Here is a 20,528-nt window from a genome sequence, read left to right on the forward strand (position 1 = left end):
CATTTTCAACACATTGTCACCACTAGCATGTCTGAAAACGTCTGCACACTTACTCGCTCCGGCGTACTCTGACATGCACCAACACACCTCTGCGTACGTTGACTGCTGCCAGCGCCACCGTGCGACGACCGCAGGTCAGATGCGTCGCATGGTCATACGCCGACGCAATTTAAACCCGCAAACCGCTCACTAGAGCGTTGTTTCACCATGTATCAGCATTATCCTTAATTTTTGAGCATGAGTGTATTATAATCAGGATTCGAAGAGGAGATCATTTTTTGATGGCAATCCTTTGCCGCTTATGAAGTGGAACACAGGAGTGGCAGATAACAGTGAAGGTAAGAAAAGGTGACGGTCCATGGACGCTGTTGCTCTTTTGTCATAGGCCAGTTTCCGTACATCGCTTCCCTGCAGCTGGTGCGGGACGGTGTTCGCTTCCACAACTGTGGTGGGTCCATCATCACCACAACGGCCATCCTGTCAGCCGCCCACTGCGTGTTTTCATCGGGCTACTACTACGTAAGTACATACATCAAGTAAGTTGCGGAACCCTGCGTTAATCAGGAGTTGTGCTTTCTCCTCGTACGTCTATGGCTTGTAGTTACACATGGTGACAGGGTGTGCACCACAGGTATACGGTTAAAGAGTAGCTGTCCTCTCACTACCCAATACACAAGATTCACGAGAGGTTTCGTTTCCTGTAGACGGTAACAGTCACGATAAAGTGGGGGGATAGATACCTGCATATAAAATGGAAATTACTTCAACTGATATTAAAATATTTATCTGTTCCACGCACTCCTTCATAGCTTCATCCAGTTACAACTAGGATGAGTAATTTTCCTTATTCAAATATACCACGCCCTTATAAAAGTGCTGTTTCGAAACTAATGCAGTTCGAGTTGCACATATAGTTGGAGTGAGCCTTCCTCGAAACGAAACTGCTAATAAAACATCAAAGTTCCCATTGTTGAGTTTCGGCTTATGTTGTCTCAGTTCTCGAACACTGCCAGGAAAAAGGGTCGAGTTAGACATTTATACACATTCACTTCCATCTGTTGGTTTTCCTTTTCATAAATGTCTTTATCTGTCCGTTCAAATAAAACTAGTTACCACAGTACATAAAATAACAAGATAATGAACTGGACTAAAATTTAGTTTTTATGACTGTTCTGTTTGTAGTAACGGGGGTACTCATGTGCGCAATTCAATTTGAAAAACAGATTGTAGGTAGGCAGCACATATGTTGTTTGTTGCAGTAAAAAATGTTACAAAATTATACTCGCCATGAAAATGTTGTTGTAGTTGACACGTTTATGAACAAAATATCTTTCCTGATGGCGGTGATGCGTTGTAATGCATTCACTAAGCAATAATGTCAATAATGACGTTTTGTACCCTTTCCAAGTAGTGTGACTGGATAAATTAGTAATATTCTTAAACGATACACCTTTTAAAATCCACTCTTCATTTATTTCATACTGATCGAAATCGATACAATTCTTGAGTGAAACAGTTTGTAATACCGTCGAATTTTCAATTAATAATGTTTGAGAGTTACAGTGCAGACAAGTTAGTGACTTGAGTCCCCGTGTCCGTTCCTCACTAATGCTTCACTCAGACTCTCTACCAACTGATTTTTTATAATTTACACCGCAAGAAACAGGTTATATTTCGAAAGTACGAAGAATTTTATAGTTGTCAGTGCAGGCAGATTGCGATAACGTTTATATAGAAAATACTTTAGACATACAAATATGGCTTGTAAATAATAACAGATATCTTAATCATAAATACGATTTCTATAACACATTTTTAATACTTTGTGTTTTGTCAAAAATAAGCTTTTTCCGCCGATAACTGGGAAACGTAACAAATCTGATTTCATATGATGATTCACGTTTCCAGAGATAGAGTGAAAATATAAACGAATGGAATTTCAACATATAATGGAATGAAATACATTATAATAAATGAAATTTCGATTGATTTAATTTCATATTACACTGACGGAAAGTAAATCGCAACACCAAGAAGATGTTATGCGACATAAACGGAAGTTGGTAGCCGTGTTTCTACATCTGAGAGATGCTCTCTATTCAACTTCATGACAGTCGTATAAGAGTGGCATTATTAGTGCCACTATGCGGGTGAAAATCGGGTTTGCTTTAAATACACGCTGTAACGATCATGAGCGTATCTCTAAGATTAAACGTGGCAAGATGATACTTGTCAAGAATGCATTTAAGGCGACAAAGACGCCATTATCAACATCGCAGTGAGTTCGAACTAGGTCCTGTAGTAGGACTACGAGAAGCTGGATGCTCCTTCTGCGATACTGCAGAAAACCCTGTCCGATATGTAGCCACTGTATGTGATTGCTGGCACTGGTGGTCACGACAGTGTATGGTCTCCAGATGACCGGGCTCCAGATGGCCGCGCGACAAAATCGAGAGGGAAGACCATCGTGCTCCGCGTAGGGCTCCGACCCATTATAATGCATGTGCAGCAGCAGTTGGCACTACAGTATCACAACGAACGGTTACAAATCTGTTACTTCAAGGATAGCTCCGAGCCAGACGCCGTACAGCATGCATTCAACTGACCCGAAACTACCGCCATTTGCGACTTCAAAGGTGTGTAGCGAGAGCTAATTGGAGGCCATGGTAGAAGTCTTTTGCGATTTCTGATGAAAGATGGTTCTTCCTAGGTGCCAGTGACGTCCGTGCTTGGTTAGAAGCAGGCCTGTTGAGGGCCTAGGACCAGTCAGTCTTCGTGCCCGCACACACTGAAACTGTGGATGGAATTATGGTCTGGGGTGTGATTTTGTATGACAGCAGGAGCACCCTCTTGTTCATCCCACGCACCCTGACTGCAAATTTGTACGTCAGTGTGGTGATTCCGTCTGTTGTACTGCCATTCTTGAACAGCATTCGAGATGTATTTTAGAACAGCTTAACGCTCGGCCACATACCTCTGTTGTAACCCAAAACGCTCTACGTATTACCTAGACAAACGTATTCTCGTAATTTCATTATTCTAAATTATTATTTGGTGTTGCGATTTTTTTTCAGACAGTGTAGTCCCGAAAATACTAATAATGAAAATAAATTTCGCAGTTATCAAGAAAGATCGTTAGAACATCAATGGTATCAAACGGTTCATATAACACATCTGTATCGTCATCTACTATTGAACGAATATCACAGACGTGTAGATCATTTTCCCCGAGGAACTCTTGTCATCTTCGTACAAATTCTCTTCTGTAATACAGGACATGCTGCGATCCGTAGCAGATCGGAGGGCAGAGAATGCTGGTGCAGGTAAAATTCTTTCGTAGCACACCGCATGCGCACACGAACATCGGGCTTTGCAGTAGAAAATACCTACGCCCTCCCATGGTGACCCAATAACATCGCCAGTTATGATTGCATTGGGCAAGTGATCATCGAAACTGGACAACGGGTTAACGGTAACGTTTCACCTGGTCGGATGAATCACAGTTCTCTTTAAACCACAGTGTCACACATGAGAAATGCTGCTGCATACATGCATTGCATTACGGACACCGAGCTGTTGAGGCCAGTACTATGCAATGGAGAACATTCATCTGGGCTTCCACGTGACGTGTAGTAGCAGTCGAAGGCACTATCACAGCTGTCGACTACGTGCAGTTCCCCTGCATCCCTCCATACTTCCCGTCTCCTATGACGGCGATGGTGACTGCAATCAGCATAACTATCCGTGTTACAAGGTCAGATTAGTGCTACACTGGATTGAGGAGAATGGTAGTAACTTCACTTTGATGTCTTGGGCACCAAATTCACCTGATACGGGCCCAATGTAACACACAGGGACGCAATCGGGTTTCATCTTCGTGACCACAAACCACCGGCACGTAATTGACGGGAAATACGTTACCTATGCATAGACATCTGCTGCCACGTGGCTCTGCAAACCTACCAAGGACTTGTCGAAACCATGCCATGCAGAATCGCTCCTGTGTTGCGTTCAAATTGCCGACCAACACATTGGTAAGCCTGTATCGGTGTACAATGGCATCTTCAGATGCTATGGGTGGCATCTGGCCAACAAGTGCCCCTGAGTTCTCAACTGAACACTAATACACTAAATTCCGCCCACAGCACCAGAAGATGTCCATTGTAGTCAGAAATCGCTTATGACTGTCATAAAAAAGTGATTGTGTCAAAAGTAAAAAAGTATACCTAATAATAAATTAATCACCATCTCAAAAAACCGAATCTCGCTTGTTTCCAAAACGCTCTTCAGCAATTAGAACTAATGTTTTGGTTAAGCATTGTATTATCTTCATGGTGGCTGCCCATTTCACCAAAATAACAATTCAATTAAGACTGAAGAAATTTACCTCACAAGAAACCTCTTGGATCCGAGGTCGCAAAAACTTGTAGATGAGATAAACACACTGATCCCTCCGCTAGTAAGGAATTTATTTCAACTCCAACGAATCTAGGTTTGAACAGGTAGTGCGTATGTAAGGATCCTTGGAAATTAGAGGTACCAAGACAGTTGTATCAAGATCAGCTAACATCAATGCATTAACGTATACATATACATTTAGGCCGACTGTTAATCTGGATGGTAGATTGCCTGGAAAGTTATTATTGTGCAGCGAGAAGTTAGAGGTGCTCACCCTCCTACAACTCTTTCTCATGTGCGTGATCTTGCAGGTATAGTAGCGAATATTTGCATGACAGCAAGCAGGAGTGGGAAAACTACAGCTATGATGTGAGCACTGCTTTTGGTCAATAGCTTGCTTTTCCTTCCTTCCTGGTCTGCGTATAAAAATCATACTCCTCTGGAGAAATCTATGCGTCCTGAAAACCGTGTGACATTGCAGTTTATACCACCTGGAACGACTGGACAAATTCAGTCTTTGGATGTTTGTTTTTCCCGTGCCCATAAAAGATACTATCCCAGATACGCCTTAAAGGACAGCAAGTTCCACGATAAGATCCACGACAGAGTGTTTCGGATTCAGTCGCATGCCATCACATTCCATCAGTCCTCATCATCCCGTTACACAAATATGATTCTGTATGCATTCGTTAAGAGTGAATACCCATTTGTACGTCGTGCACAGTGTGTAACTCCCAAGGTGTTCGCCTTCGATCTTGATGATGCAAACGTTTGTGATCACTGTGGCGCGCCATTTTCCATTCGGTGTTCATGGTGCAAGTTAATGGTTTGTTTTGAGCCCTTTTTGAATGTCGACGAAGTCCATTTTGTGAAGTGTGATACATACAAATACATCCCATTGAAGGCTGATCTCTGCTTCTCCCGCACACTCATTTTCTGACACCCTCATAATGCGCGTGGTGAGTCATTAACAGCTAATATTTTTCCTGTCATAACTGTTAACACAGCATTTGAAATGAGCATCATTAAAAACTTGCAACCCTGCACCCAAGGGTTTTCTTGTCAGTCTTTGCGTAGATTCACTGCAGTGACGATTTGCTCACTTTCCTGAATATCTCACTACAAATAGTTCTCTATACAGATGCGAGGGATATTCGGAAAGTAAGGCACGATAGGTCTCGAAATGGAAACCTCAGTGAAAATCAAAACTGTTTTGTTTGCAACGGTTAGATGCACCTTCCAGCTACTTCTCTACACAGTCGCTGCTCAGACTTTGACGTCTGTCGTAGCGTTGTACGAATTTTTCAATTTCCTCGTTATAGAAGCCAGTGCTTTTCGACAATTTTCTACTCTGGGCTGCAGCTTGTTGTCTCCGTCAAATTATTGTATTCATAGCCAGCGGTTCATTTGAGCAGAGATGAACCTCAGGGGTAGTCAATTACGGGCCATATTGAGGGTGATCAAACACTTCCCATCAAAAAAGTTGCAGAAGCATCTTCATTGCCCCTGCAGAGTGCAGCCGAGAATTGTCGCGTAGAACGAACCACATGACAGTTATGTTATGTGGCATGCATAGCTTCAGGCGAAATCTTTCGCCAGACCCTCATACGTGGCGGGAGATGCTAATTTCTAGCCATCTTTACGTTCTCACTGTGAGGTCAGAACTGAAAAGAGCGACATGATGCGATCGACAGGCGTACTAGACACAGTGCCCAACGCATCTGTCCAAAGGTTCATCAGATTTTCGTTGTATTTTCCATTTCGGGACCTATCGTTTCTTAATTTCGAAACAACACTCGTAAAATATACTTTCTTGAATATCTCCCTACTATTAGTCCTGTGTACAGACAAAAATGGCCCGGAGAACAGAGTTCAAGGGTACAAGAAAACATAGCAGAGGAAAGTACTAAAATGACTGTGGTAAATGTTAAACGTGAGCGCCATTCATCACTTAGTACATTATCCGGCGTGAGGGCACATTTTTTGACTCCTTCAAATCAAATCCTGTCTGACACCATTTTTGGACTAAGCGTTGCATGGCAGTCTTTTCTGGCGCTTTGACAACTTAAACTTCTCAGCAAACAACTGACCACACAGTTTACACGGCTTCGTTGTCACGTAACTTTTCCACTGCGAACACCCACGGCTCCACTGGGAGTACCAACGTCCCCTCTGCAATGCTCCACTCACACTGACACAATCTGCAATACGCTCTGAACTGGTGTGGATCACATGGCGTGAGTACACGTGGTGTGCACGTCACTGGATGTGGTTATATGTTTCATTCGAGTCTAACCTTATCCACTCTTCCGGGCCACTTTTATTTGCCATATCCTGTACTTCTCCAGTTCACAATACTAGGGCTCCCTAGAAGTTGATAGGAGGAATCAACGCCATCACAACTGCTACACAGTGACCGCTTTCTTCACAACGCCACAACCATCAAATAAACACTTTGTGCTGCCGCCATACGAAACCCATCACACACGTTCCAGTGACATGAATGTGATAACCGCCTATGTTCATCGTCAAAGTGCAGCAACCACACAAAAACGGCAGATGGCAGCACTAGCAGTCGAGAGTATATAAAAGAAGTCAGGGGTACCCGATTAACAGTGGAGTCGTTCTCGTAATGCGGAAACAGAGCGGTTTGTCTGACGTCCCAAAGGGCATAATCATTGGCTTTCAGGGCAAGTCTGGAAGCATTTCCGAAACGGATAAGTTTGTAAACCGTCCACGTCCCGCCATGGTTAAAGTATACCGAGGATGGCGAAATGGTGCTACCCAAAATCGGCTCCGAGGTAGCTGTGGTTCATCACAAGCCACAGGTGACTGGGGAGAACGACGGCTGCGGGACGAGTACAGGTGCATAGACGTGCAGACCAAGGGGCTGCCAACAGTGTCTCTTCAACGAGCGCTCAGCAAACATTGCTGTCTATCTGTCTCTGCAGCCGGAGCCTGGGTCATGCACTCTTGCTGACTGCTGCTAATCGGCTACGAAGGTTGGAATTTGCATGTCACTACCGTAACTGGACGTCCACTGAGTGCCGACAGGTGGTCTTTACAAATGAGTCACGCTTTTTGCCCCATCTGGCAAACGTGTATAGCGTGAGACGTCTGAAAGCAAGCACAGTGCAACAATCGCTGGATGGGTCCAGGTTGGAGGGCATTCCCAGTATGATCTCGTCATTCTAGAACGCACAAAGGATCAAAACAAATACGTATCCATTCTTGCGGATCACGTCAACTCCTCCATGCAGTTTCATTTTCCTCGACACGGTAGCATCTACGAGCAGAACAATGAAACGTGCCACAGAGCTCGCAGTGTACGTGCGTGGTTTGAAGAGCACCAGGATGTGTTTTTCGTACATCGTTGACCACATAGGTACACGGGTTAAGGTCCAGACAAGAATCTGTGATACCACCTCGATAGGGTTCTACATCTATATCCATACTCCGCAAGCCACCTGACGGTGTGTGGCGGAGGGTACCCTGAGTACTTCTATCGGTTCTCCCTTCTATTCCAGTCTCGTATTGTTCGTGGAAAGAAGGATTGTCAGTATGCTTCTGTGTGGGCTCTAATCTCTCTGATTTTATCCTCATGGTCTCTTCGCGAGATATACGTAGGAGGGAGCAATATACTGCTTGACTCTTCGGTGAAGGTATGTTCTCGAAACTTTAACAAAACCCCGTACCGAGCTACTGAGCGTCTCTCCTGCAGAGTCTTCCACTGGAGTTTATCTATCATCTCCGTAACGCTTTCGCGATTACTAAATGATCCTGTAACGAAGCGCGCTGCTCTCCGTTGGATCTTTGCTATCTCTTCTATCAACCCTATCTGGTACTGCTGAGCAGTATTCAAGCAGTGGGCGAACAAGAGTACTGTAACCTACTTCCATTGTTTTCGGATTCCATTTCCTTAGGATTCTTCCAATGAATCTCAGTCTGGCATCTGCTTTACCGACGATCAACTTTATATGATCATTCCATTTTAAATCACTCCTAATGCGTACTCCCAGATAATTTATGGAATTAACTGCTTCCAGTTGCTGACCTGCTATATTGTAGCTAAATAATAAGGGATCTATCTTTCTATGTATTCGCAGCACCTTACACTTGTCTACATTGAGATTCAATTGCCATTCCCTGCACCATGCGTCAATTCGCTGCAGATCCTCCTGCATTTCAGTACAATTTTCCATTGTTACAACCTCTCGATATACTACAGCATCATCTGCAAAAAGCCTCAGTGAACTTCCGATGTCATCCACAAGGTCATTTATATATATTGTGAATAGCAACGGTCCTATGACACTCCCCTGCGGCACACCTGAATTCACTCTTACTTCGGAAGACATCTCGCCGTTGAGAATGACATGGTGCGTTCTGTTATCTAGGAACTCTTCAATCCAATCACACAATTGGTCTGATAGTCCATATGCTCTTACTTTGTTCATTAAACGACTGTGGGGAACTGTATCGAACGCCTTGCGGAAGTCAAGAAACACGGCATCTACCTGGGAACCCGTGTATATGGCCCTCTGAGTCTCGTGGACGAATAGCGCGAGCTGGGATTCACACGATCGTCTTTTTCGAAACCGATGCTAATTCCTACAGGGTAGATTTCTAGTCTCCAGAAAAGTCATTATACTCGAACATAATACGTGTTACAAAATTCTACAACTGATCGACGTTAGAGATATAGGTCTATACTTCTGCACATCTGTTCGACGTCCCGTCTTGAAAACGGGGATGACCTGTGCCCGTTTCCAATCCTTTGGAACGCTACGCTCTTCTAGAGACCTACGGTACACCGCTGCAAGAAGGAGGGCAAGTTCCTTCGCACCATGGGTCCTCAACCCAGAACCTAATGCAGCTGGCCACAGCACTGGATTTGGCGTGGCCCCACATCCATGACGGTACCTTCGAGAACCTCAATGACTCTCTTCCTGCACGTCTTGCAGCGGACCGTTCTGTAAAAGGCGATTACTCAGGTTCTTGACAGGTGGTATCATTAATGCGACTGGACAGTGTAGAAGCTGTTATTCTGAACGTCTCACAGTTTGTACGAATGTACGGCACACATATAGTTAGTGGCGATCGAAGAGCTTAGTAATACAAATGAACGCGAAAATTCTTTATAGGGTGGCTTGTGGAGGAATCGGGAGAGGGAATTCGCTTCATAATTTTTATTAGCTGTACTGAATAGTTACTAGATATTGAGAACATCATGCTGCAGACTGCTTTGTTTTTAGCTGTTCCTTCGTAACATGTCAACTAATCATTGCTTTTAAGCAGATATTACTTTTATTCTTTTTCCAATATCCTGTCAACAGTTTCTTTTTCTTCTATCTCTCCTGGTGCCCATTTTTTCTACTGCTTCCTTGAAACTGTTCCTTACAAACCATCTAAGATCAATCACAATTGGAAACTATCCTACTTTTTAATGTCTAATGTAATTATAAAATAAATTGATAAGAGGGCATTAGCACGTGTGCTTTGTTCTTGTGTTTCCAGGCGGTTGCTGGAGACTACGACATGAGCACAGATGAAGGCACGGAACAAGAGGTGCTGGTCACGGAACAGATTCCACATCCTCAGTTTAATGGGTGAGTGTCTGTCGTAATTACTCGCTTGATCTCTTGTGTCTCATCTACACAGCTATATTCTCGTCGTAGGTCACATAACAACCATCAGTATTTTCCCAGATGCCTTTATACAATGTTACTTAATTTCTTACCCCGATCCGGTCCGTTTATCAACCTCTACATACTGAAAAGAAATACAAAATACCTCTTCGATTGTAAAGTGACTGTAAACGGACCACAAGCTCCGATTGGACAAGATAAATTAGGAAATGTATCTTGGAGATTTAAATGAAAATCATGTCAGTACTAAAATGATCGGATTCAAGGAAATCATGGAACACCTAAATGTAGATATTCATTGGTCTTTAAAGCGGCTACTGAAGTAAACACAGTTGTGTTACAACTTGTAATACGTACAGTACTGAGCTGTTTATAGAATAAGGTGCTTCGATAAGTAGCAAATTATATAACCTTCAATGAAATTTCCTGCTACACTCATTTTTCCCTCTTTCATCCCCACAAGTAATCAATCTGTATATCGGTTTTATACTAAGCCATCTTCGAAGTACACTCCTGGAAATGGAAAAAAGAACACATTGACACCGGTGTGTCAGACCCACCATACTTGCTTCGGACACTGCGAGAGGGCTGTACAAGCAATGATCACACGCACGGCACAGCGGACACACCAGGAACCGCGGTGTTGGCCGTCGAATGGCGCTAGCTGCGCAGCATTTGTGCACCGCCGCCGTCAGTGCAAGCCAGTTTGCCGTGGCATACGGAGCTCCATCGCAGTCTTTAACAGTGGTAGCGTGCCGCGACAGCGTGGACGTGAACCGTATGTGCAGTTGACGGACTTTGAGCGAGGGCGTATAGTGGGCATGCGGGAGGCCGGGTGGACGTACCGCCGAATTGCTCAACACGTGGGGCGTGAGGTCTCCACAGTACATCGATGTTGTCGCCAGTGGTCGGCGGAAGGTGCACGTGCCCGTCGACCTGGGACCGGACCGCAGCGACGCACGGATGCACGCCAAGACCGTAGGATCCTACGCAGTGCCGTAGGGGACCGCACTGCCACTTCCCAGCAAATTAGGGACACTGTTGCTCCTGGGGTATCGGCGAGGACCATTCGCAACCGTCTCCATGAAGCTGGGCTACGGTCCCGCACACCGTTAGGCCGTCTTCCGCTCACGCCCCAACATCGTGCAGCCCGCCTCCAGTGGTGTCGCGACAGGCGTGAATGGAGGGACGAATGGAGACGTGTCGTCTTCAGCGATGAGAGTCGCTTCTGCCTTGGTGCCAATGATGGTCGTATGCGTGTTTGGCGCCGTGCAGGTGAGCGCCACAATCAGGACTGCATACGACCGAGGCACACAGGGCCAACACCCGGCATCATGGTGTGGGGAGCGATCTCCTACACTGGCCGTACACCACTGGTGATCGTCGAGGGGACACTGAATAGTGCACGGTACATCCAAACCGTCATCGAACCCATCGTTCTACCATTCCTAGACCGGCAAGGGAACTTGCTGTTCCAACAGGACAATGCACGTCCGCATGTATCCCGTGCCACCCAACGTTCTCTAGAAGGTGTAAGTCAACTACCCTGGCCAGCAAGATCTCCGGATCTGTCCCCCATTGAGCATGTTTGGGACTGGATGAAGCGTCGTCTCACGCGGTCTTCACGTCCAGCACGAACGCTGGTCCAACTGAGGCGCCAGGTGGAAATGGCATGGCAAGCAGTTCCACAGGACTACATCCAGCATCTCTACGATCGTCTCCATGGGTGAATAGCAGCCTGCATTGCTGCGAAAGGTGGATATACACTGTACTAGTGCCGACATTGTGCATGCTCTGTTGCCTGTGTCTATGTGCCTGTGGTTCTGTCAGTGTGATCATGTGATGTATCTGACCCCAGGAATGTGTCAATAAAGTTTCCCCTTCCTGGGACAATGAATTCACGGTGTTCTTATTTCAATTTCCAGGAGTGTATTTTCTAAAGTGGTTGCATCTGGAAGTGCACCATGTGGTCCTTGATTTTGGCCAGTAAATGTCGAATGGAATGAGAAGGCTAAGTTTTCTTATTCTTATTTCTTTCACACAAGAAATACTATCGACCTCCTGATGCCGAAACAGTGTAACACTGCATCATCTTGCCATCCTCCGCTCAGTTTTTCATAGTATACTGCTGCCTTATATTACTTTCTGCAGCAATGGACAACACAAACGAAAATTGATGTAACAGCAAACGATGCCTTTTTTTAAATTGAATTAATTGTTATTTAGCTTACACCATTCGGTAAAGTATACAAATATTGACACAAAATTTGTGTCAATATTTGCGTTACAATAATCGTTTATTTTCACGTACACGGATGTTGTAGATATACGAACACCGTATAATCACCGTAAAATCACATCTTATAGAATACTTTTGTGCAGGCATTGCCTTCTGTGCTTAATGCTACATGCTATCTTGGGGACATATATTTGGGCACCCTAGTGGTGCAGTGTTGTGTCTAGTAGTGTTTAGCATTGATTGAACGTGTAAGAATACATGAACAAACATAATGCATTATTGTAACTATTTGACGCGCAGTTTCACTGTAAAATTTAAGAGGTACGTGGGTTGAACATAATTTTTCAGTTATCAATGGAAACACAAAAGTTGCATAATTAACTGCTTTATTTGTTTAATGGCACCTGTTAGCATTGTTTCCCATAACATGTTAAGCCTCTAGAACAAAATGGAGCAGCCTGTTAATGAACTATAGCATTGCGCGCTAATCCATTTTCTGACATCAAAGAGAAACAAAGCTGTATTAGTGCATATGACAAAGTAGTTAGGCAGCTCAGACACTTCCTGTGTGGACAAACATGTATGAATGAAGAACGAGTTACAGACCACCTCTTTTTGAAGAACTGGGAATAGCATAAAGGAAGCGTTAGTGGTTGAAAACCAGCGTATCACAATCGAGTCAATAGTTGAAAAGTTAAAAACACTCATGGACCAGTTTTCAATGTCTTTCACGACATTTTGATAACAACAGTCGTTCCTCGCTGGGTTCTTCAAAACCTTTTAAAAACCCACCGAACAAGGCAGCAGCTGTGGTTTCACAGTTGTTTCATTCCAATCCAGATGATTTCTTTAACTGCGTAATCACGGTGGACGAGTGCTGCGTGTTATCACTATGATCCTAAGACAAACGAATGGAAATACCACAGTTAAGAAAGTCGCAGACACAGTTATAATCAGAAAACGTGTTCCCGTATGTTTTTGGGACCTTTTACGATGTGCTTCTAATATACAATAATACCGAAACTACAGGAGGCTGTCAAGGCAAAGCGCCGTGACAGAGTTTCCAATGGTGTATTTTTGCTCAAAGACAACGCCCCAGGTCATTCTTTATATGTAAAATCACACATGCTGCTTCCTCGGTTACCAAATTTTTTTGCGTAACCTTATTCTCCAGCCACAGCACTTAGAGAATTCTTCATTTTTCCTAGAGTGAAGAAAATACCGCTTGGCAGGTATTTTCAGACTCGAAACCAGCTAATTTTTCTAGATGGAACCTTGTTTCAACAGTCAAATTATTGAATTCTACGAAAAAGTTCTGCACCTCGTCATCCATAGTTGTGAAAAATGTGATGCATTGAAAGACAGTGAGTTTTATGGCAAAAGCTAGATTTTTTCGAGGCCGTAATATAGGTTTTGACTATCCCTCGTGTATAGTTGATGCAGCACCCAACACAAGTACTGCAGCAATATTAATGAAACGCAACAGCAGGGTATGTGACGCTTGGGTCTGGGCACTTGCCAACGATGATGTTCGACTGGTTGACTGCTAGCTTAACAAGTATCGAGAGAGTAATGTCGGTACCCATAAGCTGCATCGTAGACAAGTGTCGTTCTGAAAAAGTACTCAAAGAGAAGTACTGATGTTGTTTGGAGACTATTAAGTCTCCCAATTTTACACCGCTTTCTGATTACACGGGGTGAAGTACGGAAACGTCAGAAACCCAACACACTACCAGGCCTAGTACAGTTTAGGCAAAACGACAGCATTCGAAACAGGTTCCGGCGTCTTAGAAGGGTTAAATACAGGCCCTGTATGGTTTTCAGCGGAACCTTATACCATTACTCTTGCATAACAGTAGCAAGTTGAGGTAATGGTGATGGGTATAAAGATCTGGCGATTGTGTTGGCCAGGGGGGATGCGACAATTCATCATCGTGCTCACAAAATGAGGTTTTAACGAAGCAAGCTGTTTTAACAGGGCCTTCGTCGGAATACAACACCTCCACTTGGGGGCAAACTTTGTACAATGGAACTGTGCTTATCAGCCAAATGACTGTATAATTCTTAGAAGAATATCCACGAGGCCCATGGACTAGCACGAGATGGCTGCCTAAATTATCACCAAACCCCTTCCATGTTGAACGTAATCTCATCCAGATGTTGGAAACAGTGTGCAACGAGACTCATGCGATGAAATGACTTTCTTCCACTTCTACATAGTCCGGGCTTTGTTGCTTCGGCCCCATGTTTTCCTGTTACGGGCATTTGCATCACTCATCTGTAGTTTTGGAATTCGTGTCATCCTTCACTTCCCAACTTATGGAGCACCCTTCGTGTCGAGTTCATGCTGACAGGATTCGCAGCCGCGACATTCAGTTCTGCAGTTAATTTAGCAGCTGTCGGCGTCTTATCTTCCGTCACAAACCTCTTCAATGATCGTCTGTCAAGATCAGTCGACACACTTTCGTCCGCTTTGTGACTATGCAGACGATGTACTGCGCCTTCCGTGAATGCGGTACAGATTTTCGATACGGTTCCTCTTGAAACAGCGAACTCTTCGGTTACCTCGGTTGCGGAAAAATGTACCATGCGAGAACCATAAATTTTTCCTCGTTTCAAGTCGCTTAGCTCCGACATAATGAACTCACAACTACACACGATACTCTTCTGACCATGACTGACGCTTGCAAGTATTGAAAAGACTGCAGAGGAGCCGTTCGTGGTCAGACTCAACAGTACAACCTGCAGGCTTGACTAGCGTCGGGATTTACGCTCAAGCATGCATTTCTCGCTATTTTTCCATGCCGGCCGCGGTGGTCTAGCGGTTCTAGGCGCGCAGTCCGAAACCGCGCAACTGCTACGGTCGCAGGTTCGAATCCTGCCTCGGGCATGGATGTGTGTGATGTCCTTAGGTTAGTTAGGTTTAAGTAGTTCTAAGTTCTAGGGGACTGATGACCACTGTAGTTAAGTCCCATAGTGCTCAGAGCCATTTGAACCATTATTCTTCCATATTTTTGTCCAACCCCTGTATGTACCCCGATATATAGTTTTGATAGCGTCTGCCAGAATTATTGGTCTATTTTCAACATCAATATTCAATAGTTTTGATCAGAGGATATTAATGTTTTAAATTTGTGCACGCGTTTACTTGCTTGGAAAAGGGTTTGCCTTGCTTGATCCCTGCACTGTTTTAAGTACTTACAGATTTCATCACGAAGTTCCTCTCTAGATGGGCTAATATAATGGCAGAGGAAGGCACCTGAAACTGACGTGAGTCTCAAATCATTTTACGCTTTTCTTTGACTAACTAGTATGAAAGCATGTTACAGCTGTAGCGTATATCTTTGGTATGTCATCAGTTTGGTCCTCTAACGCTAATACAATTCAGGGTATTACGTGGATCACTGCATATTGATACTGAACAAGTAATTGATCTTGCTGTATTTATTAATGTGTAATTTTTTTGTTTATGTTAATCTTATTCCTTTTGCTCTTACATTTTAGCCCTCAACCGTAGCAGTTCCTTTCCCAAAATATAGCTCACGGTTTTTATCTCTGTGTAAGTAAAGATGAACCACATTTACCGGTTTCTCCACTTTTTTATCTTTTTGCACTGTTCGCTACAAGTAAAGCAAAATAGTTGTACAAAATTTTGAACAACCCTGCTTTTTCCTTCTCTTACATCCCTCTTTCTTACCTTTTTCCCATCCTTTTATTAAAAAAATTCTCATTTTTATCAAATACGCTGACGAAAAAACCAAAGTAGCAAGAAGAGCTGCGCGACATCAATAAAAGTCGGTAGGCGTGTTTCTACATGATGATCTCCATTCAGATTTCGCGCCAGTCATATAAGAGTGGCGCTAGAACCGCCACTGAGAGGACGCAAATCAGGTGCGCTTTAAAAACACGCTGTAACGGTCGTGAGCGTTAGTTACCTTTGAGATTGGACGTGGTGAGTTGACGTTATTGAAGAGTGCCTAAAGGCGACAAAGACACCATTATAAACATCTCACCGAGTTTGAAAGAGGTCGTGTAATGGGGCTACGAAAAACTGGTTTTCCCTTCTGTGATATTGCAGAAAGACTTGGCAGGAACGTAGCCGCTGTACGTGACTGCTGTCAGTGGTGGTCAACAGAATGAATGGTCGCTAGCAGACCGGGCTCCGGACAGCCACGTCCCACTGCCGAGAGGGAAGACCATAGTGTTCGACCATGACTCTGACGCATCGTAACTGCATATGCAGCAGCATTTTGAGCAGCAGCTGGCACAAAAGTGACACAACGAACTGTTAAAATCGGTTACTTCAAGGACAGCCCCGAGCCAGACGCCCTGTAGTGTGCATTCCATTGATGCCGAACCACTGCCAGCTGCGACTTCAGTGGTGTCAAGCGTTATAATGTAGTCCCATGCCGACCATAAACGAACAGATATCCGAACTATCCAATTGCGCAGGAGAAGAGTAGTAAACAACGCTGCAGTGTGAAAGAGGGAAATTATAGTTGGTTTCCCCATAGTTCCCTCTTTTAAGAAAGTTGTCAGAGTTAAGCATATAAGCCCCTACATCTCTCAAGTGGAGCTGGTAGAAGCTTCTGCGTTAAAAGGAAAACATTCATACTAACATTTTTCAGATGCAAATCTTGAATGATATGGTCTGAACGCAACAAAGCATCAGGAAGCCTCTTGAAGTGAGGGAGACAGAGGGCGAGAGAGAGAAAGAGAGAGAGAGAGAGAGAGAGAGAGAGAGAGAGAGAGAGAGAGAGAGAGAGAGAAAGTGGGGGGAGGAGGGGGAAGAGGAGAGATAGAGAGATCACTAGTACATGAATATATGGTGACTTAATAGTGAAATCAGGAACAGGAGGAAGAGCTATTGAGGCATAACTGGGGTCACAGTCAAACAGACGCAGTTATTGATCTGAACAGGAAATAGAACAACGAGTGAGTTACTTCAATCATTGCAGTTGCACCAGTGTATGGTACAGAAGAAAAACTATACCTAAACCCACGAAAAGATCACAAATTTAAGAGCCTGTCAGCTTATTCAGAAGACTGAGGAAATACCCTGATGGAAAGAAATCGAAACACCAAAAATTAATTAATGTAGTCTAAAGAAATTTCGGGAATACGCTTGTCTAGCTAACTTATGTAGGTCATTAACACTGCAAGATCACAGGTTAATGTTAGCGCGAGATAAGGCATCTAATATGTCAAACGCTGGTACATTAACAACCAGTGTTACCTCAGAATGGGTTGAGTGGAAGAAGCACACGTCATGTAGTATGCTGTACAGGTGCTGGATGTCCGTTTGTGGGATGGAGTTCCGTGATTGTTGCACTTTGTCGGTCAATACAGGGGCTATTGATGCTTTTTGATGATATCGCTGGAGTTGTCCAATATTATCACATACGTGCTCGTGGGATACACACGTGGTGTCGAGCAGGTCAAGGGACGTGTCGATACTCTGCAGAGCATGTTGGGTTTCAACAGCGGTATGTGGGCGAGCGCCATTATGCTGCAAAACACCCCTTGGAATGCTATTGACGAACGGCAACAAACAGGTCGAATCGCCAGCCAGATACATGTACCAATTTGCAGTCAAGTTGCGTGGGATAGCTACGAGTGTGCTCCTGGTGTCATACGAAATCACACCCCAGACCATAACTCCAGGTGTAGGTCTGATGTGCCTAGCACGCAGACAGGTTGTTTTCAGGCCCTCATCTAGCCGACTTCTAAGCCATACACGACCATCACCAAGGGAGAATCAGCTTTCATCAGAAAACACGACAGACGTCCACCTTGCTCTCCAATGAGGTCCACTCTTTCCACTCAGATGTACGTGATATTGATCAGGCTTTCTGACTCGAGAATCATTGCGGCACCAAAGTTTTGCCACGGAGTGAAGTGGCCCAATGAGTACCATATTAACTAGACTCACATTCTATAGAGTGACATTTGAGACTCTCATTCTGCCACGTTTTCCGGCTTTTCCCTAAATAGGTTTGGACAAATTCCGTGATGGTACGTTTGTAAAGGTCATGGCCCATTTACCTCCCCATCCTTTCCCAAACCGTGGCTATGGCTATTCGTCAACGGGAAGACGAATGTTACTTCCTTCCATCTGAGGTTGCCTGACATTGCCGCTGTAAACGAACTTGATATGTAATGGATAATTCTGACAGTTTAGAACGATATCACTGTACAGCACAGGCATCAAGCTTTGAAATACATCACCCAGTCCATTCGCTCTGAAATCGAAATCTGTTCTCAGCGACTGACCTTATTTTCTTCCACAGCGCTGCCGGCGTGGGGCCATACGACGTCTCAGTCTTCAAGCTGCAGTCCGCCCTGACACTGAACTCCAATGTCCAGACTATCAGCTTGCCCAGCGCGGGAGCCATCCCTGAAGGTATACACAACACCTCCAATAATCGAGCGTGCCGATCTTTCGACCTCTTTCTCGTTGACCATTAGCGGACACACTTCTAAAAGATATTCAGATCCCACGTACATTTACATACTTAGCAAAGGATCATTTACTTCACTATCGTGTTAAAATAGAGACCATTTATAATGATGATCCCTTGTACGTGGACACTTAATGACTTACGTTATTCAGACGTAAACCAACCTTCTTTTTGTCTTTAGGTGGGTCCATCGGTGTACTTTCTGGATGGGGCACTACGGAAGACGGGACGCAACCTAACATTCTCCAGACGGTCGATCTCACCATCTACGATTATGAAACTTGTAAGGCGCACATGGATGAACTGGATCCCACTTTCAATCCTCTCACAGAGACGATGGTTTGCACAGGGCCATTCTATGAAGGAATTAGCATCTGTGCGGTAAGTAACTATGATGATTAATCATCTGCTCTATCAGGTCGTTTCATAATACCATATTAGAATTTTATTTCGAATTGTAGATCTTATTATTATTACAACTATTAGTTTTACTACAGCCACACAACTTTCGTTTTGGTTTAATGATATTCTTCATTTCACTTTCATCTCTTTCTGCTTAGCATATTCGTCTCTGCCTTTCCTCTTACCTCCCGATGCCATCAAATATGTACAAAATCAATATTTTTTCATTACAGGTGCCTAAATGGATAGTTTCAGAAAATCAAGTACGCGCCTTTCAAGTCTACTGTGATTTTCCTAAGGTCAAATTCTTGCCAAAACCTCTTCAGTCCCCATAACACATAGTACAACATTCCAATACATCAATTTCGTCATTTTCAGCTTTACCACTGATATTTAACGGCGTCGGAGCTGAAAATCTTTTATGGCTATTTACTAGTCGTTATTCGTTTTCCGTATCATTAACAATACTCCGTATTCCCAGGTTTAGCCCCCCCTCGCTCCCCCCCTCCCTTCCACCCCATCAAACCGGACAGACTATTTTATGGGCGCCCTTGCTTTCATTTGCGCGTGGGCAACAGGTTGACATTAACGGAAACAGCATCCAGATCTCTATACTTCACTGCTTAACTCTGCCCTGTTTCACTCATCGAAAATGTTTACTTCATGTGACTCAAATTACTGCTGGTATCTTCATTTTTATGCCAATTTCGAGTAACTACCTCATAGAAGATAAAAATTTCTAAATAATCGTCGTTCCAATGTTGTTTCTTATCTTACTTTCCCTGATTGCAAACAAAACTGGGGGGATATTTAGTCAATGGTGGATTTTCCCACGAAAGATTCTTTCACTCCTTCTGACTTCTAATCACAAAATATTACTTGGTACTTACCGTTTCTGCAACTCTTCATAATAATATTCCTTGTTTCATTCAGCCTTCAAGAAGGCTAGCTAAATCTCTGTTCGTCTTGCTCAATCTCTGTTGCTTTCTGTCAGAACAGTAGCCTTATCCCCGAACAGTAGCATTGACATCCACTCCGATGTACATTTTGTTATGGAGACGAAATTCTACTTTCAAACTACTTTAACTTCACTCACCTGTGTTTACTGTTTTAATTTATTCACATTCGATTTCTAAGCCACTAATGCTTCACCTTCAGGTAATTTAGCATTGTTATAAATGTCATCCCCCCATGAACCATGGACCTTGCCGTTGGTGGGGAGGCTTGCGTGCCTCAGCGATACAGATTGCCGTACCGTAGGTGCAACCACAACGGAGGGGTGTCTGTTGAGAGGCCAGACAAACGTGTGGTTCCTGAAGAGGGGCAGCAGCCTTTTCAGTAGTTGCAAGGGCAACAGTCTGGATGATTGACTGATCTGGC

General features: G+C 44.0%; 1 protein-coding gene across 1 annotated transcript in view; it reads left to right on the forward strand.

Annotated features, from left to right (window-relative positions):
* The first annotated feature begins 301 nt into the window (after positions 1-301).
* Positions 302-20,528, forward strand: part of LOC126455798 (coagulation factor IX-like) — a 126,764-nt gene continuing 106,537 nt past the window's right edge. The window contains exons 1-5 of the mRNA XM_050091558.1: positions 302-338; positions 386-519; positions 9,916-10,007; positions 18,576-18,688; positions 18,928-19,127. Of these exons, the coding sequence (XP_049947515.1) occupies positions 302-338; positions 386-519; positions 9,916-10,007; positions 18,576-18,688; positions 18,928-19,127 (576 nt within the window). The remainder of the gene's footprint in view (positions 339-385; positions 520-9,915; positions 10,008-18,575; positions 18,689-18,927; positions 19,128-20,528) is intronic.

This window comes from Schistocerca serialis, chromosome 2, assembly GCF_023864345.2.
Source record: "Schistocerca serialis cubense isolate TAMUIC-IGC-003099 chromosome 2, iqSchSeri2.2, whole genome shotgun sequence".
In the NCBI taxonomy this organism is placed as follows: domain Eukaryota; kingdom Metazoa; phylum Arthropoda; class Insecta; order Orthoptera; family Acrididae; genus Schistocerca; species Schistocerca serialis.